This window comes from Xenopus laevis, chromosome 1L (assembly GCF_017654675.1).
Source record: "Xenopus laevis strain J_2021 chromosome 1L, Xenopus_laevis_v10.1, whole genome shotgun sequence".
NCBI lineage: Eukaryota > Metazoa > Chordata > Amphibia > Anura > Pipidae > Xenopus > Xenopus laevis.
Genome location: NC_054371.1, coordinates 169047495 through 169075358, shown reverse-complemented (window position 1 = coordinate 169075358; position 27864 = coordinate 169047495). Strand labels below are relative to the sequence as shown.

Sequence of the window (27864 nt, the reverse complement as noted above, 5' to 3'; positions counted from 1 at the left end):
CAAAGTTGCTTAGAATTATGTTTGCTGTTATTAGGTATTTTGGGTTGACTCCCTCTCATTTTAATAAGGCACCACATAGTTTGTAAATGATAACTATATTTTAATTGAAAAGTGTTGGATAATTGGATTGGATTTAATAGCTTTCATATATTTAGTAATACAGTTAGGGTTGCCATCTGCCTGGCCAAGCCAGTAAAACTGATACTTGATGCCTATGTGACTAGTTAAAAAAAAAAGCAGAAGGCTGTTTTTTAATCCCAAAATACACCTAATTATATTGTGAGGCCAACTTAAAAGTCTTGAGGAAATCATAGTGTTAAATAGGAATGTACAGTAGTTTGAGAGCCAGTTATCCCTCTCTGTATTGTAGACCTGCCATGCGCACTGCTTCCTGCTAAACTATTTTATTGTAGCCCCTCACTGCCGGCCTTGCTATTTAGTTATTTTTTTTCATGCCTATTGCAAATGTTGGCAGCTAAGTACAGTACAATCCCTTATTAAGTATAGGGCATCACAGGCAAACCTCCCAACATTTTTGAAATAGAAAGAGGGACAAAAAGATTTGCCGCGCGGAGCACAGCTTTTTTTTTTGTCCACACCCATTTTTGTGGCCACACCCCTAATTACCATGTTCATTTTACAAAATATGCAGGTTATGAAAGTTTGAACACATTTCTGTGGTTTTTATGTTATTACAGTTTTGCTAATGAAGGTGAATTGCCCTTTGAGCTGCAAGTTTCCCCAAGAGACCTGCTTCTCTTAAATAGTTACAATTGCTTCTTTGCTTATCTTAAATTGTTACAAAAGTAAGTGCACCTGCCACATATTATGGGTTCTGTGCCAAAAGCCAATAAAGTTTTGGAAACTTTATATCTTTTTCTGGCTTTTCAGTGCAGGAGATCAAAGAGAAAGTCGGGACATTTCAGAAACAATCCGGGAATGTGGGTTGAGCTGTCAAAATCGGGACTTTCCCTTGAAAAACTTTTGGGTGGCATGGTTACAGGTCCTTATTAGACCCTTCTGTCTGCAATCACCCCACCCACCCCCTGAAGCTACACCACTATAAATATAGGTGACTCCCAAAATATATGGGAGAGTTGCCAGTCGTATGTATGCTTGCAGTGGGTGACTGGTAGGATTTTGGCTTCTTTTGTGTCTCATATTTTATTGAGTTTTACATTAGTGTAATTGTAGTTTAGCATTAACTGTAACTCAATCTGTGTTGTTTTTGTTGCGTACTATTATTCAACATGTAGAAAATTCGAATATAGGAAGAGATCACCCAAGCAGTAGCCAAAAGTATATGTAAAATTAAATTAAGCTTGATAAAGGGCTGGTTATGCCTGAAACGTTGCTTCACTTGCACAAATAAATTATCTTTCACTATACCGGAGTGCTGCTGAAATTTGTATTGGAATTGTAAAATTAAAAAGACTTATTATTAGGAAATATGCAAGGCCACACACCACTGTCTATGCAGTTAATTGTGATTTACTATTATTCAGCATACATTAATACTTTATGGGTGTTGTTGATTTTCCAGAGACACAGGCCCAAAACCAGAGATATGAACTCCTAAGTGGGTTGCTCGTGGAGTTTCGCACTAACATTTTGATGTCGCTAGCACTAAGCCTTTTTTCTTGGTAAATGTCCTTGTGCGCAATATCACTATGGAAAAATAAATGGAACAAATCAACTATTTAAACAAAGGGTATATTTTTCCCCGCAACTATTAATGAAGAAGCAGAGATCTGTTGTTTAACCTCTAGAAGGACCGGAGTACCAAGAGATCAGCACTGAAGCTTCTTATGAATTTTTCATGTCTTTGTTAGAGAAGTAAGAAGAATTTCACCGGCACACAGGAATTGTAGTAGCAGGGCAAGCCCTTGCAATTTTATTATGCAGTAGTGCAACGTTTCGGGGTCACGGCCCTTTGTCAAGCATGCTTGACAAAGGGCCGTGACCCCGAAACGTTGCACTACTGCATAATAAAATTGCAAGGGCTTGCCCTGCTACTACAATTCCTGTGTGCCGGTGAAATTCTTCTTACCCTTGTTGTGAGGCTGCCGATTCCTCTATCACTGGGCACCAGGATAAGAACCTTTGGGAGTGTGTGGTGTGCGGCTTCTCCATATTCTATTTGTTAGAGAAGTGCCTGGCTGTAAAGCCATCTTGTTATGTGTGCTGTAGAGCTCTGTAATTAGTGTTCAGGTTCTTCGAAAGAGGAAAACTGTTTTGTTTTTGTTGAAGCTTAATTGCTCTGCTGATTATATCTGTATGCATGTCTGTGTGTGTGTGCGCTTCTCTAATTGTGAATTTGTCATGGGTTCTCTCTTCCCTTTGTGTTCCGAATTTCTCTAATGACAGCTAATGATGCAATTCACCTGCAGTGATTTCCTTGGTGAAGTGTGGATCTGGGAAAATAACACTTTCATGTGCCTGCTGCTGTAGTGTTCTTAATGTGATTTAATTTCTTCATTTGCAGTAGCATATTTAATAAGAATCTGCAGTTATTCCTCTATTGTCAGTAGCAAAACTGGTTAAGGGTCTTGGTATATAGTAGTAGGAGTGTCTCCATATTATAAAAAATGATTTCTGTGCAGTGAAGACTAATGTTTTTGTTTTCTTAAGGGTCAGGCCAGACGAGCATATTCGGGAGATTAGTCGCCCCAGTGACAAATCTCCTCTACCTTGGGGCGACAATCTCACGAGGAAACTGCGGGCGACTTCAGAAAATGAAGCGTCGCGTGTGCCTTCCCCCAGGCGATTTACATTTTAGCGGACGGAGGGCAGGGGGAAGGCAGTTTGAGCAGATTGTCGCCCCGAAGAAGAGGAGATTTGTCTCTGGGGCGACTAATCTCCCTGAATATGCTCGTCTGTCCTGACCCTTATTCAGCACTTGGGTTTCCATGTTGTGCAATGTATAAAACTGCACTGTATGACAATGGCATGTTTATCCACTTATCTACCATAGATAGTAAAATCAAAAACAAGCACTGATTTTCTGACTGTTATATGCTCTGTAAGCAGCCTCACACTCCGTATATCAGAGGGCGATATTGATCTTTCACTTACTAGTGAGAGAACCTTAGGGTAATGGCTGGCAGAATGTTTTGTTACACACTCTAAAGCAGGGACAAAATGTCCAAAAATGACCTAAATGTTGAACTCAACCTGAATCTCTACTGCTAAAAGATTTGAATGAACTTAATTGTGTCAAATTGTCTTCTCCTGCATTCATAGGATTCAAATGTTGTTGCTGCCAAAGATTCAGATTGAATTAAATACAAAGGTATTTTGGATGTTTTGTCACCTGCACTAAAGGAGATTAAAGGGGTTGTTCACCTTTTAGTATGATGTAGGGAGTGATATTCTGAGACAATTTGCAGTTGGTTTTCATTAATTATTTGTGTTTGTTTTTAGTTATTTAGCTTTTTATTCTGCGGCTCTCAAGTTTGGAATTTCAACACTTTGGTTCTAGGGTCCAAATTACCTAAGCAACCATGCATTGATTTAATAAGAAGAAGAAGAAGACTAATAAGAGACTGGAATCTAATTAAGGGAGGGTTTGAACGAAATATGAGTAATAAAAAGTAGAAATAACAAAAAATTTGTAGCCTTACAGAGCATTTGTCTTTAGATAGTGATCCCCATTTGAAGGCTGGAAAGAGTCAGAAGAAGGCAAATAATTAAAAAAACTATAAAAAAAAAGAAATGGTGAAGGCCATCTGAAAATTTGCTTAGAATTGGTCATTCTATAACATACTAAAAGTTTACTTAAAGGTGAACAACCCCTTTAGGCAAGGCGACTACTTGGCCTATCTGCCATCACCCTTTGTTGTGGTGCATCTTTAATGGCAACTAAACCCATGTCATGACGGTGATAAAGATTCAGTCCTGGATTTTTTTACAGCCTAAAGTCTTCTCAAACTTAATGGTAATTTGGTAATAAAAGGTCTCAGAAATTCCCAAAGTGCATCATTGTCACCCTCGTAACATGGGGTTGGTTGGTTGGTTGACATCTCTTTTATAATGGAGACATAAACCTGTATTAACACTGTTGCTCTGCCCGGATGTTGCTGGACTACAATTCTCACAATACAATCGAGAGTTAAAGCATTATGAAAGCTCTAATCCAGCTACCATAGAATGCCATCTATGTTATTTAAAGCAAATGATGGGTATTGTCTACTCTAATGCCTGATGGAACACAATTCTCGACATAGGACATACCTTAAATTTAATGAAAGGAGGTTGCATTTTAAAATTCAAAAAAAAAAAAAAAATGTTACAATGACACTGCTGAAGATGCTTGGCGAGGAGAAAAGTTACTGATTTAAATATTCTTAGCCATAATAAATAAATTGAAGAAAAACAGGCCTTGCTGCAGAGTTTACATCTGCAAGGGAATTTATTATGCCAATACACACATTTTTCGGGATTGTCCCCTTTTAAAGGGGACAACGCAAAAACATGTACATAGTTACATAGTTATATTGGGTTGAAAAAAGGCAAAGTCCACAAAGTTCAACCCCTCCAAATAAAAAACCAGCATCCATCCACCCACATGTAGTGTGTATTGGCACAATAAATTCAAAAAAGACATTTTCCCACCATTTCAGACCAACATATTCTTACCCCCATTCCTAGAAAATTCGATTGAGATAATCCACCTTGGCTATAAAATTGGATTTTGCAGAAGTGTCCAGTTGCCGGTTGGGGCACCCAAAATATTGGGGAGATTTTTTTTTTTTTTACGGGCGCCTCTGGGCTGCCCCCTGAAGCTGCCAACCTAGACATGGAGCCTTTCCTAGTAATAATACATGATTTTTTCGTGTTTCAGAACAGCCCTAAACTGACCCAATACTAACATGGCTGACCATACTAATGTATATATCTGAGTACACCCCATCTTTGATGTTATTGGAGTCTGTTGCAGATGCTACTTATTGCAATGAAGATGGTTATTGTAGAAAATCCATTCTCTGATGAGTCTCAACCAATCAGGACTTCAAGTATAGCACAATATTGTGTTGGGGACAGAACAAGTATTTTTCAAATCTTTTTAATCATCTCTTCTTAACCCCACATTTACGGTAATACTGTTAGGGTTTTCCATTACTGAGACCTCTGATGTTTTAAACCCTTTCTGCATTAACAAACTCTAGTTTCACTCTCAAGTAGCAAATTACTCATTTTCAGATTGTTATGGTATTGGTACAAGTACACTCATCTTGTTTGTAAGGTTTGGTCATTTAATTTTCCATTAATCAGTTTTTAAAATTTTACTTAAATGTGTACAGTATATATTTGTATACAATATACAGGAAGGCTGCTTCATTGATAATGACATAACAAAGGAATTGCCCACAGCTGCCCATGAAATAGCCTTTGAGTCAATGGACCAATTACTTTTGAGCCCATGAAATGAATTGATTGTGCTTAAAAAGTGCTTTAGTTCCTCACATTTTTATGCAATCTTTTTGTTCAACCTACTCAATTAAAGCTGAAAGTCTGCAGTTCAACTTCACCTGAGTTTTCATTTAAAAAACCAATATACATATGCGCAGGGAAACTTTTAGAGACGGGAGATGGAAATACTAACCGCAAAATAGCAGTGAGTGGGGACTATTATGAGTTGTACAGTCATTCAGTAACAGTGATATCAATTCCTATCACCAATGTTATGATAGCCAACCAGTAAATGCAAATTGTGACTTCAGTGCACGTTATGTAAAAGAATGGCAGGAACATAAGATATATATATATATATATATACACAAGGGTGATACTGTAGTGGCAGCGAAGAGAAGGGAGTGATGACATTTTCATGAGTTTTTTCAGCCATACCCAGTGTTTTTTCACTGTCTTTATACAGGTCATGGAACTCCGAGATGTCTTCTAATAGCCTTATGTTTTGCAACTGGGAGTACTTGATTATAAAACATAAGTTTCAGTGAGTCATGTGACAGAAATGACATCGCTAAACTCCGATTATAAGGATATCATTTACAGGATATTCATGACTTTTGTGTATTACATAAGAATTATGTCATGTTGGGGATATCCCAGAAGCAACCAAACACAGAGAAATTGGCCAAGGGTGGTTACCAGCTACACATTGTTTCCGAGGTAGCCATTACAATTTACTTGAAAGCCCACTTCTTGAAGAACCATGTGATTTGCTCAGTCCCAAAGATCTCTTTGCTTTGTGCGTGGTATTTTCCCCCAAGCTGATCAGTGTCAGACATAATTATAATAAATGGTTGATTTAGTCCATTGAAAGCCATTGTTGGAAGGTCATGCCTTTGTTTATGTATAGTGGTACTTCTCTTCTCGAGACCAGAGATTAAAGGTAGTGTCCCACCAGTGGGGTAGTTTGAACAATCTCAAAAATTCTGCTAGGCAAAGTTGCATAATAAGTGGGGAGAAGTTGCCAAAAACACTATTAGTCAACAGATAATTTCCTCTGGAATGCTGTGATTTGAGCACTGTATTGGACACTTCAGGCAGGAAAATACTTCCACCAAGAGTAGGGTTACCAAAACACATCAGGGACATGTCCAGAAAATCCTAGCTAGAAGGGCAGCACTGATTTAATTCAAAAGTGATCTGTTAACTCAAACCAAGAGACCATTACCCAGCTGCATATGTTTGCAATAATGCGGCGCTCCATTATTATTTGTTACTTGCCACAACCTGTAGAACAGTGATTTACAAACTGTAAAGTTAGCCCTTCTTTGGGAGCCCACGGCAGTGGCTCATGGGTAGGGTTGCCACCTGTTCAGTTTTGACCCGAACAGTTTGGTTTTTCTTAGGGCTGTTCAAGTCACAACTGTTTGCATCCAAAAGACAGTGGTATCTTTATTTATTTTTAACCAGACTGAATTTTGGACCACAAAATTAAAATTGAACTAAAAAAAAAGCTGGAGACCACTATACCGCCATAGGTAATAAAACATTCTTTCACAACGTAGGTATAATGTATAAATGCATAGCAACATTTTTGGTGTCACTAGTCAACTAATACCTTTAAAGACAAATCTGAACCCACTGCAATATACGCAAAAAGACAAATCAACTCTCCTTCGGGCGACTAATCTCCCCTAAACGATTAGTTTTTCGAAGTCACCTGAAATTTCCTTGTGAGGAAACTTCAGGCGACTTCTGAAAGCCAAAGAGATCCGAGTGCCATCCCGCCGGTGATTTACATTCTAGCCGGCGGGAAGGCATTTAGGGGAAGGCATTTAAACTACATGTTGTAGTAGAAATAGAAACTGTTTTTAAATTTAAAATATATGCATATGTTTCAGTAATGAGATTATCATTAAAAAAAAAATAATACTTAAAAAAAGTGATTTACAGCTCAGTGGACGGTCAAGAACTTGCTTTGAATTGTCATATATTTTAAGCAGTATTTGTACCTGTGGGTCTAGCTGGTCCCCATTGACATTTGTAGTTTATTTTCTATACAGAACATACTGTACCAGGCCAGAGATTCAACCATAGAACCAGCTATAGAACAGTATGGTCCATGCCTTTAAAATTGTCTCCCCATCATTGATCTTGTTAGGCTGTCTTTTGCTTGAACATGACACTGAACATGCATAGTATGCTCTGAGCTGCTATTGATAAATTAAGCTTGGTGGCAGGGGTCATTGAAAATGATAAAAACATATCTGAAATGTGAACTTATGCTTGTCATAGTCGATAATGCAGAATAGGTGGTTATCCATTTATTAGAAGACTCACTGCCATTTAATATTAATTTAAAATCAAATTTGTACTGTGAATATTATTTATATCTTAAAATGAAATTAATAAGAAAAACTAAATGACTGCATATCGATAATTCCTTATGTAAGATCAGTGACACCTATAGTGTTCCATGAATGGAAACCGACACTGTTCGTTTACATTCTTTTCAGAATGTCAGGAGTCACGGTGGGAATTGGACATGTGGTTTTTATGTCATTTTCTTCCTTTTTTTCCCAATAATGGATAATTTCTATATGGGAAAAAGACTGATATGTTTGCACTTAAATGTGTCCTCATGTGGTACTTACCTTCCTTGGAAACCTGTCAGACTGTGACTGTCATGATACAAGGCTTATGACATGCCAGTATTTCAGGGGGAATTCCCTAACTAAATAAGGTGATTGTCCTCCCAAATGGCTGGTTTATCACTGTAGTTCAATAAATAGTCAGAGCCTGTCTTGAGTTTTGTGTGTGTGAAATTTTCTTCTTAAATGTTATATAAACCACCGATTGTGCCTGATTTTCTGTTGTACAGACAGCTAGAATCCTATAACTGGGACTGGGGCATAAAATACTATTTCTTTATTAAATATGCAGCTTTAAAATAATAATGGGTTCATCCTGAGCAAAAGAAAAAAACTCTATTTTTTGTGCCATTAATTCCAAATGAGGAAAATATCAGTGACTGTTCTTATGCACCCTTCCATTCATTCTCCAATTAACTGCCTTCGTTCCAACTTTATAATAGTTTAATACTAATTCAGCAGAAGCTAATAATGAGTTATGTTATGATCGTGTTCTTGCAGTAATGCGAAAGCTAGTTTTTTTTCTGTTTGACTACAGTAAAGCCAAAATACAAATTGAAAGGAAACCCAGCTTATAGGTAGGTTTCATCTTCTAAACAAAATTGCATTACTGCATCTACTATATCAATACAAATTATAAGAAAAAGAAAGCTCTATGCACATAACTGTTCTCAGATTTATTACTGTCTATTACAGGGGAAGTAGACGGAAAGATAACATCTACATATGATTAGAGAAGTCTTTTCTCATTTCAATAGCTAAACAAAAACCTCTAGTCACAATACTTACAAGCACGATACATATCACTGCTATATGCATTCACAGGGGAAATCAGAACCAATTATAACACTGGTCTGGGTCTCACCATGGGTGCTTCTGATCACGATAGTCCACAATTATTAGTCCTCATTTGAAAACATTTTGGGATCATATAACGGATAAAAGTGCAAGCACACAATGTGCTCTTCTGCTCAGTCACTGAGTATTTATGTCTGGGGCACAGCTGGGCTCTACACCTTGCACCAGATTAAAAGTCCAGTGCAAAGTTCAGAGCACAAGGTTGGCAGGCCCAAGGTAGCCCTGTCCTTAATGCCTTTTATAGGGCAGGTGGTAAGGACATGGCTCCATGCCCACCACCAAAGCTTCCTAACTTGCAGGTTTAATGTAGACAGTGCTGTGTTCATAGAGGGATAGAAGGACGGGCTCTTGATGCAAAGTGCAGGGTAGGGTACAAAAAACCAACTGTTCACTATTGGACAGATTCATCAAGGGTCAAATAGTACATTCAAATTTTTGAGTGTCAAAATTCACACAGTCGAATTATAATCCCCCCCATTCGAATATAAATTTGAATGTGAGATTTATCACACCTCGACCATGGAAACAGTCCTAATTCGAATATTCACCACCTAAAAACTGCCGAGTTCATTTACATGTCAATGGCAGAGGTCCATTGAGCCATATGGAGATGTTAATAGCCTTCCTGACTTTTAAGTTTAATTTCAGGAGCAAAAATCTATTCGTACAATTCAAATACGAATCTAATACAATTTGAATTTTTGGGTTTGGAACCAATCGATCGAATATTAGACATTCAAATTTTTTCTTAAATAACCTCCCAGTTGAATTTAAAAAAATTCACATGAATTAGAAATTCGACCTTTGATAAATGGGCCTCTATGAGTACTCTTACCTGCTAATCCAATGCCATAAATTACTTTCAGGGCTTTAGCACACGGGCAGATTGGGGGAGATTTAGTCGCCTGTCAACTAATCGGCTCATCTTCGGAACGACAATCTCCCTGAACTGTCTTCCTCCTGCTAAAATGAAGAATCACCTGCTGCAATGCACTCGCGGCGCTTTGATTTCCAAAGTCGCCCAAAGTTTCCTCGTGAGGCAACTTCGGTGACTTTGTAAATCAGAGCGCCGTGAGTGCATTGCCGCAGGTGTTTTTTTATTTTAGCAGGGGGAAGGCAGTTCGGGGAGATTGTCGCCCCGAAGAAGAAGTGATTAGTCGCCAGGCGACTAAAACTCCCCGAATCTGCCCGTGTGCTAAAGCCCTCAATGTTTGTGGGCCAACCATACATTAGTTTTAAAACCGCACCAGATAAACGCTTTCCTACTGGGCTTGGTCACATTAGTAGTTTAAAAAAACACGAGCAAAGGTGATCTCCCACAGCACCTCAGTAAAGTTGACTTTATGGATACATCTTCAGATGCGCTAATAGTTTTCATGATTACCATGGGTATTTAGACACACTTGGTGGCCCTTGCTTGCAATTGCAAATTGGCACACTCGTATGGCACACTGCTAAGGACAGTTATACAGAAGTCAGCAGAATACCTTTTCCTTTTAGATTGTTATAAAAAGCACAACAGTTCTGTTTTCTGCTTAACATATCCGCAAGCCTCCATGCATAGGTAATATTCATCATTGGATGAACTATTGCTTGTCAAAATTTAGTTGAAATAGAAACATTCTCAAAGCTTGCATCCCCGTTTCCCATTTTTTATTTGTATTTCCAAATACTGTAGAAAGAAGAAATTGTCATGTTTTATTATCAACAATAGGGCCTGTCCTTGGGAAGTCACCTTATTGCAGTGCAGAAAAGTGTGCCGCCCACCTAATTATAAGTGTTATATAATGTGCTTTGTTTTAGTTACATGATAATTAGAAGCTTTGCTGGATACTGATAATTAATTTCTGAGCTGCAAAAGGACCCGTTTTTCTGAGCCATCGCTCTTCTGCATGCAGAGGATTGTTCAACTTACCGCTTTATGTGTAGTCCTCACTTTTTAATTCCTGTGGTGTCTTCAACCATAGGGAAAGGTCATTCCACATGTTTTGTCCAGTGGATAATTTATTTAAGGCTGCAGCAGGACAGTGCCATGATTTGTGTTTTAGGTAAAATATTAGTTAAAACGAAATAACAGTTTTGATTGAACCACATATCTACTGTATTAATAATTATCTAGAAGAGTACTAACACTTGTCTAGATATATAAATGTGATGATAGGCATACAGGGGTTCTTCATGACATGAATGGGTGCAAACTCAAGTTATAGTATACAAAAATCTTGCCACAAACATCATAGCATAAAAAGTTATTAGGTACATTTAACAGACATTCTATCATTAACTTAGAGTTCCTAATCTCCAAATGATTTCATCAACATTTGTCATCAACATTTTTTTATACAGCTCCAACATATGTCGATTTTTGAAGACATTTCTTAAATTAAGTGACACAAATGCAGACTTTTCATTGTTTTACCATATTATGTTGCAAGCATGGTCCGTCTGCATTGGAAGTAATCTTGCAGTTGGGCAGTGCTCCATAATGAAGCTGCCCTGCCAATCAATGTACACCGTTTTATATTGCTTATCACTAAATTGAAAATGCAGTTTTACTACTGCATTAAAGAGCTGATACAGATTGAGGTACATTTTTATACAACTCTATGAACTTTGTCATTGAAAACATTATAGCCTTGAATGTGAGAGCACAGTGGAAAGCAATATAATTTGATTACCTATATTAATCAAGCAGAGTACAACATATAAAACCAGTAATGTGAATGTCTGACTGGAGCCAGATAACAGTCTTGTGCATCTTAATAAGATTTATTTTTGTAATATAATTCATTTGACATGGAAGTATCATCATCATTGCAGTTGCTATGCTCCTTTTAATTTATTTTTTTTAGCATCAGCTTATTAGAATTAGGGCTTGTGTTCCCTGCAAAATGTTAATAAAGCTTTATAGTAAGATCTGTAATTGCCTTTAAGCTCAGAAATAGGGCTTTGCTGTGTGTGTGTGTGCATGTGTGCATTTGCACACAGAACACACATGGAAGGTATCATTTATTATTGTATGGCCTGTATTTCGGTAGGAGGAGGCGTATCCTTATAGTGCCTAAATTGTCTGCTTGCTGATTTCACACTCCCGTTGTCCTTGACTGGCATTTTACATGCTTATATGGCAACTGGCTTTACTGGAATAGAAGCAATGCGCCCTGCCGCCCTTGATGAGTCTTTGCTGTGTTGAATAATATATTATTATTATCTTTCATCTATATAGTGCCAACATGTTTATCATACATGTTTCCCGCAATGGAGGTCTCTATTTTCATACAAATTATCTCACACGGGGGTTGATCTTAGCCTGTGAAAAAGCACAGACAGAGAATGAGCCCCAACGCTGACATTAAATTTTCTTTTTTGCCTGCACATGGAACACCGTTTTGACGCTTCTGTCTGGGTGCACACCACCATCTGAAATCAATACAGCTCCTTGAAGAAGCCGCACTCACAGGACTTATGAATCAGCAAAAATTTATTAAGAATTCATCACTAATATTTTGGCTGTTGCACCAGCCTTTCTCAAAATCGGACTTTAATATCAGCGTTGGGGCTCATTCTCTGTCTGTGCTTTTTCACAGGCTAAGATCAACCCCCGTGTGAGATAATTTGTATGAAAATAGAGACCTCCACCTTTTTTTAATTTTGGCATCTGAAAGCCACTGCAGTAAAGGCCTGGCAGAGCATTAAAAAGGAGGAAACCCAGAATCTGGTGATGTCCATGAGTTCAAGGCTTTCATTGCCAGCAAAGGGGTTTCAACCAAGTATTGTATTTATTTTCAGTTTTTTAATTTGTCCAATTACTTTTGAGCCCCTGAAATTAGAAAAAAAAGTTGTCTGTCTAAACATTTATGGACCTAACTCTGTGTGTGTGTGTGTGTATATATATCTATATATCTATATCTATATATCTATATATCTATATATCTATCTATCTATACACAAATATAAAATTACAGTATATACATTATATCTTTTATCTAGTTTGACTGGGCAGCCAGAAAGAAAGGCATCACACACTGAGAACAAATTCACTCCATCATATTCGTGCTTATGGGCATTCTAAAAATACCAAATAAAAAAACGACCCCCTTATTGCTGCTTCGCAAACAGGAGCTCCTGGGAGCCCACAGCAAACACGTAGAAGCTGCTTCATTGCCTCTTGCAATGAGTTATGCTGCTGTGGGCTATTGCTAACTGACAGTGTTAATACTTCTCTGGCTTTCTGTTGTGTTCTCCTTCCCCCTTCCTTCACACTTCCTTGATCCCTAAAGCTATCCAAAACCCAGAGGCTTTTCTAACTGAGTTACCAGTAACACTAAACAGAAAAACTCATAATCAATAGAGAAACACTGTAGCTGTGTAGAATTTGGAAATTGCTTGAAAGAGGTGTGTGCAACATGAGTGATTTGAAAGTATTTATATTGGTACTCTTTATGGCTCTTTGCTCTTTATATGGCACAATAATTGTATGTTTCTTTAATGCCTCTTTCCTCTTAACACTAAAGACCAAAGAAGAAATAACCTGCAGCTTGCCTACGGCTCAATCTGTTCCTTGTAGCTTCAGCATGGCTCTCTTCAGACTCACTGCTGAAGGCCACAGGGAGCCCCACATTCATTTTATCAAACTGTCACAAAGCTGCTGGAGCTAGGAGAGTCCTCTCATGCCTAGGGCGAGATCGAGAGAGCATTCAATTTCCAGTCGTGTTTCATTTCCGTGTTGCTGCCGGGCAGCTTTGGATGTGAACCCAGTGGCTCTATGCCATCCAGAAATGGCTTGTGGGACCCTCTAAAGGATAGAGTGCTGAAATTGCTGCAATAAATCAGCATCCCCTACTGACTTGGCAGGAGCTAGAAGTACTGGCACTGTGGTTCTGCGGCTGCTTTGAGTCCCATTAGCAGGTTTTGCTGTCAGCTTGGCTCCGGATAAAAAACCTTCCCCCCCCCATCATCGTCTAGTACCCCTGCAGACATAAATCTATGCCAGGCTGAGCAATTCATTCCACCCCTCTCTATGTCAGTGCCAAGTTCAAGAGGAATCGTATCCGGAAACAAGAGCGGAGGTGTATAGCTTTGCTGTAGAATATGATAAACAAAGAAGCCAATTATTTCTATTCAGTTATTTATTTTATGCTATGGATTTGGCTAAAAATTATATTATTACAGATTATATGTTAAAGTTGTTGTAAAATAGACTTTTAATGAAACATGAAAATAATAATAAGGGAACTAACATATGAGCAAAATATGTTTTGCTTTGGTATATACTGTATCTGCTATGGCAGATTGTAAGAACAGTGTACACTGGCAGAGAATCAGAGCTATAATATGTTGCGCTCTATAAATAAATGTTATTAATAATAATAATAATAATAATGTCATGTGGGCTTGTCCTTTCTAGCAATGAGCACAAAAGGGGGCAAATTTACTAAAGGGTGAAGTGACTAACGCAGGTGAAAATTCGCTAGCGTGACGTCATTTCGGGACTTTGCCGATTTACTAACGGGTGCTGGCATAAATTCGCTAGGGAAGGAGACTGTTGTGCTACTTCCTACTCTAACGTCAGGCGAATTTTCGCTCTGGCGAATGGACATAACCACGCAAATTCACTTAGATGCGGATTTCAATGAACGTTACCTCTTGTGCCAGACTTGCCTTCACCACTCAGACCAGGTGAAGTGCAATAGAGTAGATAGGAGTTCCTCAAAAAAATTGAACATTTTTCTGTCCCAAAAAACTGTGGCAGCTTTTCAGTTTTTCAGGGTGATAGGCTGCAAAAGATCGTAATTTTTTTTTTAGGGTAACCGGCTTCCCCCCTACATTTCCTTACATATGGCACATAAACTATACACTGGGCTCATGTGTAGGGCATTATAACAAATCTATTTTCTTTTATTAAGGTTCCCTGGGCTTGTGTAGTGTAATTTATACGCAACATATACATCCATTGAAATTTAACTTCCCGCTGTATGCAAATTTGCCAACGCTAGCGCAACTTCGCTCTGCATACCGAATTACCATTAACGCTAGTGAAACTTCGCTGGACGCAACTTTGCATTTTAGTGAATTAGCGTTGTCCTGGCGAATTTTCATCTGGCGAAGTGTGGCGATGTGAGCAAAGCCGTCGCTGGCGAATTTCTGGAGGTTAGTGAATTTGCCCCAAGGTGATTTGAGTCAAGCATGGCAATCTTTTCTATTTTGTAGGTTAAATGTTTGGTGGCTGTATAACTTTGTGCTCTGTACAGGGTGTGTCCTTGGTTCTGTAATACTGTTCAGTTTCATTTATCAACCAAATAGTACAGATTCCATTTATTTAGAAGTGTATGAGTGTTAATTTCCATGCCATCTGAAAGAAAAAGAAGAATGCAAATGACTGTTACACCATGGTACAAATCACAATATTCTTTAGTAAATAACAAAATGGCCACCAGCAATTGCAGAGGCTTTGACTGTCTGTGGTGAAACAACATAGAGTAGCCCAAGTGCCCAGCTTCTGTGTAGTGCTGTGTAAAAATTTATATACCAACTGCCTCTCTACATCATTGGTCATGACTGAAAGCAGAACGACAACGCCTAGACACAAGCAAAGGTCTATATCTAAACATACAAACCATCAAAAATTAAAAGCTAGAGCTAAGGTCTCAGTCAAAGTGAAAGGGAAAATATACTCATTTTTAAGACATGAGCCCACTCAGTTGGCACTTGAAGTGTCTCTGCTTTCTATAGTGGGTGGTGCACAGATTCTCTGGGAAGAAGGGGGACTTCAAATCCCAGAATCTATCACAATGGAAGAAATTGTGTCTGTTAAACAGTTAAACATATATAAGCCCAACTGAATGAGCACATGTCAATAAGGGGGTATATTTTCTCTTGAACTGTTGGTTTATGGAATACTGAAATGGGCTCCCAAATAATAACATAACAACCGATCAGGTTGAAATGCGTTCGGAAAAGTGGAAAAAACTATACACAACCTTTTGGGTGGAACACTGGATTGAACATTTTAATTAGGAAATAAAAAGTGGCATTTTTTTTTGTAAATTGTAGAGAAGATGGTTTCTTGCCAGCTCTTGCAAATGAATTTGTGACACATTTATATCTGCATTTGCCTCTGTCACGTTCTAAGCATGAATCATCCCAACTTGAACCTGTCAAGGGAGGGTTCAGTTTCCAAAATGTGTGGGCAATTAGGCTTTGCTTTCCAAACATTCTTGGTGGAATTAAAAGGCAATTGGCACAACTAAGCAAGTAATCCTTTTACAAGCTTTACTGAAGGAGGCCCACTGGGCTGTTTACTGTTTAGCTTCTCCTCTGGGAGTGTTAACAGGGCCCTTTAGAAACTGCAGGTAATTGAGGCTCTTGTCTTTCACAGAGAGCTCCCAGAGCTGTCATCAGTTGCTTTTCTACACATTTCTTTACCTCGATATTTTGACAAGGGCTTTTGTCCTGATGACAACAGCAGCGTGGGAGGCAGAGCTGGAGGACTATTTTCATCTCCTTTTGTGCAAGTCTTTTTCGCAGTTGTTAACATTCTTTTGGGCAAAGCTTGTGTGCAAACTCCTTGTGACTTACATACTGTTCTCTTTTGCCTCTTTTCTTCCCCTGTGGTGAAGTGTGAGAAGCTTCCCATTTGTGTTTTTTCTCTTCACCCACCATTTCATAATCCAGTTTTGCAAGAGTCCCTCATAGCCAGATATAAAGAAACCAATTATAACCTTTTATTGTTATGATTATCCATTATTTATGGAGCACAGTCATAGTTTACAGTGCTTTGCAGAGCTTATACATCATTCCCTGACTCAGTGGAGCTTACAGTCTATGTCTCTATCATTTTTATCACTGTTGTAAATAATCACCAGGAGCATGTTAACCTTTTGTATGTTTGGAGTGTGGGAATAAAGCAGAGTCCCCAGGGGAAACCCACAGTGAGAATATACAGACTTCTTACAGATAGTGCCCTACAGTAGTAATGCTAACTTGTCATCGACTGTACTAAACATATAGACCAATAACATTGTAGCAAAGAGAATTAGAGAATAGTGCTTTTTCATTTTTAATTGTTTTTCAGAATAGTAATATTTATTTTTCTAATAATGTACAGACTTTAAGCTAGAAGCCCAACCCCTAAAGATCATACGAATATTGTCCTGCAGTAGATATTTCTTGGCAAATACTTACTGATCTGTTGGTTTATTGACTTTTCCAGGATGGAAGATCTTCAGTTAAGGACATAGCATGTGTTTGGCTTGCTAGTATCTTCTCGTGGGAAATTCCTGAATGCAAAATGCTCGGAGCTTCTCATAAGCACCTCCCATTGTTGTGTTTGGGTATTGTGCTGTCTATGGCACACAGAAGCCAAAATTATAATAGAATTTCTCACTATAGAGTTTCTTCTTTTGTGTTTTTGCATTATAATTCTATAAATTATACAATCCAATAACTGCAAGCTTCTCCAGCAGTTTTATTCACTAAGATTTCCCTGAGAATACTAACATTTTCAAATTACTTGGTATGCCGTTGCCCTGAAGGAACCCATGTAGGTAGTACCTTGTTCATTATTAAAAATGCAATAGTAATATTGTATCAGTGGAAAATAAAAAGCTTATTGTAGGGTATAACCATCCTTTAGCATACAACTTTACAAAAATTCCACTTATGTCTTGACATTCCTACACTAGCTTCTATGCTATATATAGCTATCCTCTAGCTTACTTCTTCATAAGATAGCATTTGTGTCCAAGCGTTGGTTTACTAAATTGTAGGAAATAAGTATGTAAACCTATTACTATTACAGGCATATTTATCAAGGGTCGAATTTCGAATTCATGCGAGTTTCGACTTTTATTTCAGTGGAAAAAACTCGAATGTCAGGAAGGCTGCAAACATCTTCCATTGATTTGTACAGCAATTCGGCAGGTTTAAGGAGGCGAAAAGTCGAATTCAAGTTCTTAAAGGCACAGAGTATGATAAATCTTGAAATTCAAATTAAAACTCAAATTGAGTTAAGATAATTCACAATTGGAATTTGAGAGTTTTGACTCAAAAAAATAATTTGAAAATTAGAATTTTCACTTCAACCCTTAACAAATCTGCCCCTTACTGTGCCTGGCAAATCTGCTGTGTCCTCTACAAACAGTCTCTCTGTGAAAGCATTGGCATATGCACATATATCACAGTTGAATCAGAATGACTGCTGCATGTGCAGTCACAATTTATTGCATTCACTGGATGTGAACCAGCGAGAATGACTGCTGAATCTGGAGTATTAGCAAGGTGCCACATGGCATGTTTGGAGGACGGCAACTTAGATTTCACATGACTTCTGTACCTGTTGACTGGTAGCACAGTCCTGTGTAATACGTTGGATAGGTTGCATGAATATAGTATAGATAATTAATATATTCAAATCATTGTTTGGGCCACAAGCAATGCTAAGTCTAAGGTATGCATGCACACAAAAATTTTGAGGCCAGCACACACAACAAATGGTGGTGCGCACAATACATTTTGCGTGAAAACACCAAATTTTGCATTAATTCTGACCTGAGCACACAGTTTTTAAAAACTATGTGTTCACAAAATAATAATTTTGCACACATAGTCAAGAAGTAATTGCTGCAGGGTGAGGGTGTTCAGCAATGGTTTTCATTATACTGAAACTTCTGGTTTGTGGTGTGTGTAGTGGTGGCAGTAAGTCCTACCAAGTACAACAGCTTCTCTGTGTTCAGGCACAGTTTCACTTCTTCTATTTTGTTTTCTCTCCTTTAGCAAGCATAGAAAGATAGAAATTGGCCACCACACACTTGTTTTACATAAAGTTACTTTACCAAATAATTTATGATTAATATTGTGCTTTCATGTGTATATGTGTGTATTAATTTTTTTTTGTAATGTAGAATTTGTTATAATAAGTGGTTATTAGGTTGCAATCTATATATATTCATATATTTCCATTCTGTGGTTAGGCAGATATATACATAATAAGTAATCATTCTAATGCAAAGGTCCTTTTCTTTAAACACAAAACAAGGTGGTGTGCAGTGGCAAATCTCCCCAAATGATGCAGCTGTATCTTTATATTTGTATGCAGAATTATTTTCAGAGTTGGCAATTTTTAATAAGATGTTCAAGGTGTTTTTGCTATTAAATATTTATGCTAATAATTAAAGGGGCAGTGTGCCACCTCTTCAAGATGAATCAATAGGGCTTGGACTGAACATACTTTTTGCCTATCATTTTAATCATGAAAAATCAATAGTTCACGCATCCTTTCTGCAGGGGGGATTTACCACACAAGGACCAAACATGGAGTAGATTGAGGCACTCTCTTTGTCCTGTTTAGCTCAAATAAAAGCAAAAAACATATATTTGTTAGTAATTAAATCAGTGGACAAACAGTATGTTCAGCCCAAGCCCTGTTCATTGAACTCAGGTTGAAAAGAAGGTATACTGTTATTTTATGGTTCATTATGAAGGCAGCACATAGAGAAAAACTATGAGAAACTTACTGAGCTTCTTAATGAAAACTGTCATGCATACATAATATTCCAGCTTCAGTGAGGGTTAATGCAATTGGTCTTTATTTTTGTTATTTGAAATATGTTAAATATATCTGGAGCATTTATAAAAAAAAACAGGGCTTTCCAAGCCCTATCCAAATATAGGGAAACTGTTATTTTGGCCCCACACACAGACTGATAAGCTGCTGAGAGTGTTAGTCAGCAGGTAATTCCATCCCATTTGTATACTGCTGGCTGACCTTATCCCCTACATGCCATGCTAGGCTAGGGGAAGGTGCAATACTGCAATATGCTGGAGTATTGTTTACACTAGTATTCCAGCCATTGGAATATTTAACTATCCTCAAATCCCAGCGTGATATAGGGAACATGCAGCTCCACCATTCAGATTCACTCTAAAGGGTACATTATCTTTGTTGTGGAAAGCGGTTAAAAAATAGATAAAGCAAAATCTCATCTCATCGCTGAAATGCACCTGCCTCAGCAAGTATATCCTTAAAATTATCTCTTCACCCTTAATTTCTGAGCTTATGTATTGACAATATCCAGGGTGTACAAAGGATTTTTTTTCAACATCATTTCATAATATATAGTGTTGCAACAGTGAACAGACATATTTCTGTACTGTATTTAGGTTGTTTAGGATTTTCTCTGTACTGTATTTAGGTTTTTTCCTAACACCTGTATTTATGTTTTTTGTTTTTTTTTGCAGTGTGACAGTGAAAGTGATATTGATGATAAGGTAAGCACACTTCTTTTTTTGCTCACTATATAGTATAAAGACTGAGCAGCATTTTCATGCTGTATTAAAATACACCTTGAATTAATTGTTAAATAATTAAGTATAAACAGCAACAGTCAAAAATACCATTTCAAAGAAAAAGCTTTAACTTTTAGGGCAATTGCCCATGTAGCAAATATCCAATGTGGTAATCCCATGTGGCATAAGAAGTCTGTGACAAAACACAGGAGAGAAAACACCACGTGTTTCATTGCCCTTTGACTTTGCTTCTTCTGCTCATAGACAATGAAAGTGCCAGAAAATACACTTTCAATAAAGTTAAAGGGGAACTCCAGCTTCCAAACCAAAATATGATAAAGAGGCCCACATAACACAACAACCCCTGATATATCCATCACAGTTACCTGTTTCTTCAAAAATTATGAATAAATGCCATTTTCTATGCTGAAATCCAGCTGAACAGTTTTTCTCTTTCTGCATCATATGAAATCCTGGCAGGGAAGGAGGGACTAAACACTGATGTTACAAATTGTAACAACTTCTCCACAGCTTACAAACAGCATGCAGGAACTACGTAACCCACAATGCATTGCACTGTGATGTTCCTTTCCTTATTGAAATCATGTGTGCAGGGAATTGTGGGGTTTGGAGGATGCAGGCTGAGGACAGCTGGCTGTTGATACAAAGTAACAGTAGTCAGCCAGCTCAGCAAAGTTGTCAGAGAGATCAGCAGGAGAGCAGGAGGCTAGGCTTATAGAACTGTCAGAAACCATTAAAAATTATGAAAAGTCTGCATATTTTTTAAATTATGTATATTGCAAAGTTGCTTGAAATTATGTTTACTTTTCAAAAAGTTTGTTTGTGTGGCGTTCCCCTTTAAGTAAGTAAAACAGGATTCTCTTATACATTGTTTTTTTAAAAACTGAAGAATATAAAAAAAAACCTGAAGAATACTAAAACCAATTTAACCTATTCATGTGTGTTACTTGAAGATGTGCTGTTATGTGTATCTCCTGCAACAAATTTGAAACCAGCAAATTAGTAAGTTGTGTGCTGCAGACCCTGAAACCTTGTGCATGGCTGACCAGAATCTGGTCCTGACCTCAACTCTGTTTGGTTCTGGTTGGTGATGTCTGCCAGAGACCTAGGCACCCAAGGTCAAGTGACCAGACATGCTACTCAATAACTCCATACTTCACGCAGCCCCTACTTTTTTGACCTGGAGGGGCCAAGTGAGCAGGTTATATTAGCCAATTTATGGCAAGTATGGAATTGTTTGAGCAATTAGCAAAGGATGCAGTGGGTAAGTATTATCTGTGGACTTTTTTGCTGGCGGTTTGTGCCATACAAGAACTGCACTAGAAGAGAGTATGAAGAATCCAATCTACCCTGTACATGATGGTTTTGGTTATAATAATGCTGCTGTGTTTAAGTTCTCCTTTTCAGCAATTAGAGGTTAGCACAAACTGAATCCTTTTTTTGCCCTATGAATAGTGGAGGAAGTCTTTGGTGCAGTTGGTCATGTACAAAATGATGAAAGAATGGAGCAGAAACCATGTTTCATGGATAGACCAAGTCAACTCTTTTTTGTACTACTTTCGTACCCAACTGGTACAAATCATAATGCCATACCTTAGATATTTTCATTCGATGATAGCCTTTATATTTGGGCAAATAAACCCCCTTGGATCAGTAGGAAAACTTTTACAACCCAAGTCAAGGAGGTCCAGGCTTCCCTTACCTAATCCATTATTACTATGCAGCCCAACTGGCTGCGCTACTTGCCTTACATATTGGGCACGAAGGTCCCCAATTGACAACACTAGAAAATTACCTTAGTAACCCATTTAGTGCAGAAGCACTCTTATGGACTACTTTCAAAAGAGGGACTTATAGCCCATGTATAGACACCACTTTAAAAATCTGGGATTGAATAAGATGAACAACGGGACTTATGTCCCCATGGACTCCAGTGGCTCCATTATTCCAAAACCCTGAGTTTGAACCATGGCAAAACCCAGTAGCTTTTCAATGGTGGCAGTCCAAAGGTGTAATTAGAACCTTGAAAACCTTGAAAATGTCACAATTGCAGGAACAATATGAGCTTCCCCTGTCAGAAATATTAAGGGCCTCCCATTTAATACACTACACAAGATCCTTGAAGAATTACTGGGAAGGTGATTTAACTTTTTTGGAAAGTTGGTGTGTTCACCCATCGCAAACGCATAATGATAGCCATACTATACCTTACTCTTAACAAAATATCGCACCCAAGAGAACACTCTTATGTCCGTGGCTGGGAAGGGGACTTAAAGATCACCCTTGAACTGAAAACCTGGAATACTTGTTGGGACATAACCAAGACCAGCTCATCTTAAGTTATGTTCCCATGGTACTTAACCCTAGAGAGAATTGCCAAAAGTTTAGTGTCAGCAGATGCTAGCTGTTTTAGGGGGTGCGCCCAAGCCGGGTCCATGTTTTGGCCGACATGACCCATAGTGGGTTGCTTCTGGACCAGTGTGTAGAACATTATTTATTTTATATTTCATAGTAACACAAAATGAGACCCACTTTCTGCCTTATTGAATAAAAAATGTGAAAGCTTTACAAAATTCCAGCATATATTGCTTATTATTATTTTTATAGCGGCTAAACAAACAACTGTGAAAGCATGGAAACCCAAATCCATCTCTTTCCTCGCTTTTAAGCAAAAGATTGACTGGATTATGATGAATGAACAACTTAGCCGCTTCCTGCTTAATACTCACGCTAAATTTTTAAAAACTTGGCAGTCATGGCTCGAATACAGAGCCAGACCCCCCATTGTACACTGCTTTCAAAATAACTTTGTAGGGGGATCCCCTTCTCCTTTTTTTGTGTGGAAAACTTTCGGTCTCCTTTTCCAATTACTACTCAACCAGCACTTTCAGTATAACCAAGATAAATGATGACTATTCAGGTCTTGAAATAAATACATTATAACTACCCTGAGTTACACAAGTGTTGCATTTATGACTTATTTTTTTATTTCTGTATGATTTGTTAAAATTGTTACAATATGGACTTTACGACATGCTTCTTTGAGGCGACACTAATGTTCTACTGTAACCTTGAAAATGTCAATAAAAAATATATCTGTTTCCAGAGGCAGAGCGTTAAAGCCAGTAACTACCCCTGGAAATGAGTGACATTTGGCAGCCATCTACTTTCATTTTCTGTTCTAGAAATAGATTCCAAAGCTCAGCCTCCTTAAAGGCAGTTTTAATACTTCAGGGGTTAAAACCTTTCTTCACAATCCGATAGACTAAAAGCAATTGCTCAGTAGGCCGTTTAAAAGATCTGGCTGTCAGAGTTGAGATGAAGTTGTAAGTGGCATGTAGTTTTATAATACAGCTCTGCTATTAATGATTGTCTAAATTACAGCAGCAGGCCCAGGCAGCTGCATTACATTGGAGACTGACGTCCGCTAGATTAGGTTTGACTTCACCATGTAGTGGAGAAATTGAAATCTGAACAACATTGATTAGCTTTCAGAATGTGGATCGGAGGTTACCTTCAGGGGAGACTACATTCTGTGTGACTGGTAGGTTAGTGTCATGCACAGAGCAGAAGGCAATGCAATTGTATACTGTGATTACTTTATTTCCTTACCTTTCTGCTAGAAAAACACACTTATTCTATGGTTCTTTGCTAGGTAAAGGCATTTCTTACTAGGCCTGTGCCTACGCCTCCATTTTTGTTCTAAAGTGCAAACCCTTTGTCAACTAGTAGACCTTTGTTAGCTACTAGTTGGATTTGGCAATTAAACGCTGCCTTCATAAACTACAATGGACAATTACATTGGAGGTGTAGATAGAGAATTCAGGGTCATTTAACCAAGCATATTAAGGGACAGAGGACTTGCTATAAGAAGAGCTTATTATTACACGAGATTTTGGGATCATCCCATATAGTGAGTGGAGAAAAGAAAATTGTAAGGGGTTGTTCACTCTTAAATTATAATTATTACGGATAACAAAATGCTTTAAATTGTGTGCCCTCAATTTTTTTGAAAATATCTTAAATGGCTGGTTTACCATCAAGTTAACTTTTAGTATGGTAAAGAATGGCCAATTCCAAGCAACTTTTCAATTAGTCATCATTATCATGTTGGCACTATATGAATACAAGTTAATAATAATAATAATAATAATAATTATTTATTTTGTATAGTTTTTCAATTATTTGCCTTTTTCTTCTGACTTTTTCCAGCTTTTAAATGGGGATCACTGACCCCATTTAAAAACAAATACTTCATAAGGCTACATATTTTTTGTTATCAATACTTTTTATCAGTCATCTTTCTATACAGGCCTCCTCTTATTCATATTCCAGTCTCTTATTCAAATCAATGTAAAGACCCTGGCAACTAGAGTGTTGAAATTGCAAACTACAGAACTGCTGAATAAAAAGCGAAATAACTCAAAAATCACAAATTGAAAACCAATTGCAAATTGTCTCAGAATATCATTCTCTACATCATACTTAAAGTTAACTCAAAGGTGAACAACCCCTTTACTAGATCCCCAACTGTCTTTCAACCAATAACACAGTAGAACTCCAGCACTGCATGCTATTAGAAAGAGCAATGATGATGCATATAATACCATTGGCTAAACCTTGTGTATGGAAATGTAACTGGTGGGAAAAACAGGACCTTCCCAATTAACAGAGGGTAATGCAATATAATACTATTTTTGTGTAATGTACACTGTGATATACTGTGACAAATTGCAGTTGGCCTACATTTTTTCAGACCAACTGAAAGTGCCTTCAAGAGACGCATGATTTTGCCAAATGGCAGCTATTTAGTGTGCTCTACTTGGCTGCATGTGCAAACCTCTTCCAATCTCTGGTAATGCTTCACACTGATGCAGGGTAACATCTTTGCCAAAAGACATATGTCTAAACGTGTGTGGAAGGCTTTATAGGGTTATTAAAACATGTTCCCTAAAAATGCTTGCGTTCAATAAATTATGGTATGGCATGGACTTCTCAAGACATACAAGACACTACTAATTTAAAAGTCATTGGTATGTATGCAGTACAACATGATGAAGTCAGGTAGCTGTGGAAAGTTGGCATATTGATTAAAACTAGCATATGGCTCCTGGACATGATATAACAATGATTTTTAAAATAGTACCTTTTACATGTTAGAAATCCATTGGGCCAATTATTGGTGAGGCTGAGACTCTTTAATAAAGTATATTAAGTACTACGGTACAGTGTCAGATTTGGGGTGCCACCACCTCAAGGTCCCACCTCCCTAGTTGCGGAGGTTCCCACAAACCTGCAGCTGCCACATACTGATCCCCCCTCCCTAGTCCCAGGCAGTTGTCCAGGATTTTTCCCAGTTTGACGCTGCTAGATAGATCTAGTGCAGTGATCCCCAACCAGTAGCTCACCAACCCCTTGCGTGATGCACTCAGTCTCCTCAAAGCAGGTCCTTAATTTTGAATTCCAGGCTTTGAGGCAAGTTTTGGTTGCATGCAAACTATGTATACTGCCAAACAGACCCTCTTGTAGGCAACCAGTCCACATAGAGGCTACCAAATAGCCAACCACAGCCCTTATTTGGCACTTTTTTCATGCTTGTGTTGCTCCCCAACTCTTTTTACATTTCAAGGTGGCTCATGGGCAGGGCCGGAACTAGGGGTAGATTATGCACGTGCCTAGGGTGCAAAGCTGGCTCCAAGCACTTGTTTTCTCTGCCTGCTACCCCTAGTCCGCTCCCCTCTCTGCTCTGTACTAGTACATAGTTCCCCCAATGCACATTGATTCGCGCAAGGCGCAGGAGCATCTACTCGTGTCCAAGTGCCCACTCGGCGCCACGACCAGTCAGCCTGGCCCGGCTCTGCTTATAGGTAAAAAAGGTTGTGGATGCCTGATGTTGTGGGATCTTAAGCTTTACTAACCATATTTTCTAAATTTGCTACAATTTGCTACATACATGCAGAAACTGACCATAAGACATTTACCTGAATCGCTTATATTCAGTGTTCAATTGGATGAATTCAACCTTAATTTTGCTTCTTTGACCCTTTGGTTTTATAAACATTGCCACGATAGATAGATAGATAGATAGATATATATTTATTGTTCAGCAACTGCAGGATTAATAGTCAATTACCCTTTATATTCAGGATGATAAAGTATCCATTAATTCAAGACTTATGTACTTCTAGCATTTAGCTCGAGAATAACACCGCAGAGAATTGGTTTATACACATGTAATGAGAGAGCTTATGACATACTTTAGTGAACCTAATAGAGTAATTTAAACTGTCAACACTTCTACTTATTGTCTCTTACCTGCATCAGAATGTTGAGAGAGCAGCTTGGAAAAACACTCTTGCTGCAGAGTGACACTACAGAGTCATCAGTGGTAGGAGAGGAATGACTTATTTCCACAGGTAGAGTCAGCATTCTATCTTTTAACTCTTCATAGATTAATGGATGGAATGTTACTGATGTCTTCCATTGTGAATATTTAGCTCCACAGATGTGGATTAAGACACTCACAGATTGTTGGCCTGAGCCAGTAGTAACATTTTTTAACTGTAAAAAACCTGCTGACTTGCAACAGTAGATAAGATTGTTAGAGAACTTCTGGAAAATTATCTGATCTATTAACCATATATGTCAGGGATTATTTAACTTTTCTTAAAGATCCCACATTAAGTCCATGAGTTGGCTTTGTAACCCAATAATAGGTTTAAAAATCATCATGCTCCTCATTTTAATAATTATTGTCTATAAATAGAAATGTTACTGTATTACAGGGGATCATGGAGATTTACCATAAATAGCTTGAGAGCCCATTTTTAGATTATGACCCATAGGTTAACAATTCCTGAACAAAGGTTAAAGATAACGTGACCAATGGATGTAAATATATGAGATTCTTCTACTCAAAATAACCTTGTTAGAGCAATCTCGGAGTACACAAACTTTCGCACTCAAGATGTTTCTGGATAAGGATTAGTACAAATGTGAACATCAGCACGTCTCTGTGTAAACAGAGGTTAAGCATCTCAGAAAACTTAACGCTAACCATGGTATAGTACAAGTGTAAACAGCAGCACCACCATTCCTAGTAAAACAGTGGATTGCCCAACTCGGGTAACTGGAGACTAAGGGCCAGATTTATCAAAATGTGAAATTAGAGCTTGCACACTTTCTTTTCAATCATAACGGATTTTTAGTGTGCTAATCAATGTGGGAAAAGGCTAGGGCACATGTGGCCCATTAAATGCTTCTCTCTGCCTGCTAATTTTAATAGGGCAGAGAGACATGGATCTACTCCAATCAGTGGCATTCAGCTTCGGCCTGATTGCTGAGTGGAGATTGGCCTGAAAATGCTGCACCATTTAGCCGCAAAGCTGTGCCTATCAGTGCAGCTACAGAAAGTGATTGGAGTAGATCTGCTTCTCTCAGCCTCATTAAAATCCGCAGATGGATAGAAGCATTTAATATGCCACATGTGCCCTTGCCCTTCAAGTTCACCATTTGATAAAAACACTTCAAAAATCCTTTAGGAATGAATAGAAAGTTGTGAGTTTTTCTGTGGTGAACTCTACTTTCACATTTTTATAAATCTGCCCCTAATGTTGGCACCTCCAGCTCAGCTTAA

General features: G+C 38.1%; 1 protein-coding gene across 11 annotated transcripts in view; it reads left to right on the top strand.

Annotated features, from left to right (window-relative positions):
• Nucleotides 1-27864, top strand: part of LOC108716118 (autism susceptibility gene 2 protein) — a 312040-nt gene that overhangs the window by 211435 nt on the left and 72741 nt on the right. For all 11 annotated transcript variants that reach the window (XM_018262260.2, XM_018262255.2, XM_041567109.1 and 8 more), the window contains one exon: nt 20160-20189. In XM_018262260.2, the coding sequence (XP_018117749.1) occupies nt 20160-20189 (30 nt within the window). The remainder of the gene's footprint in view (nt 1-20159; nt 20190-27864) is intronic.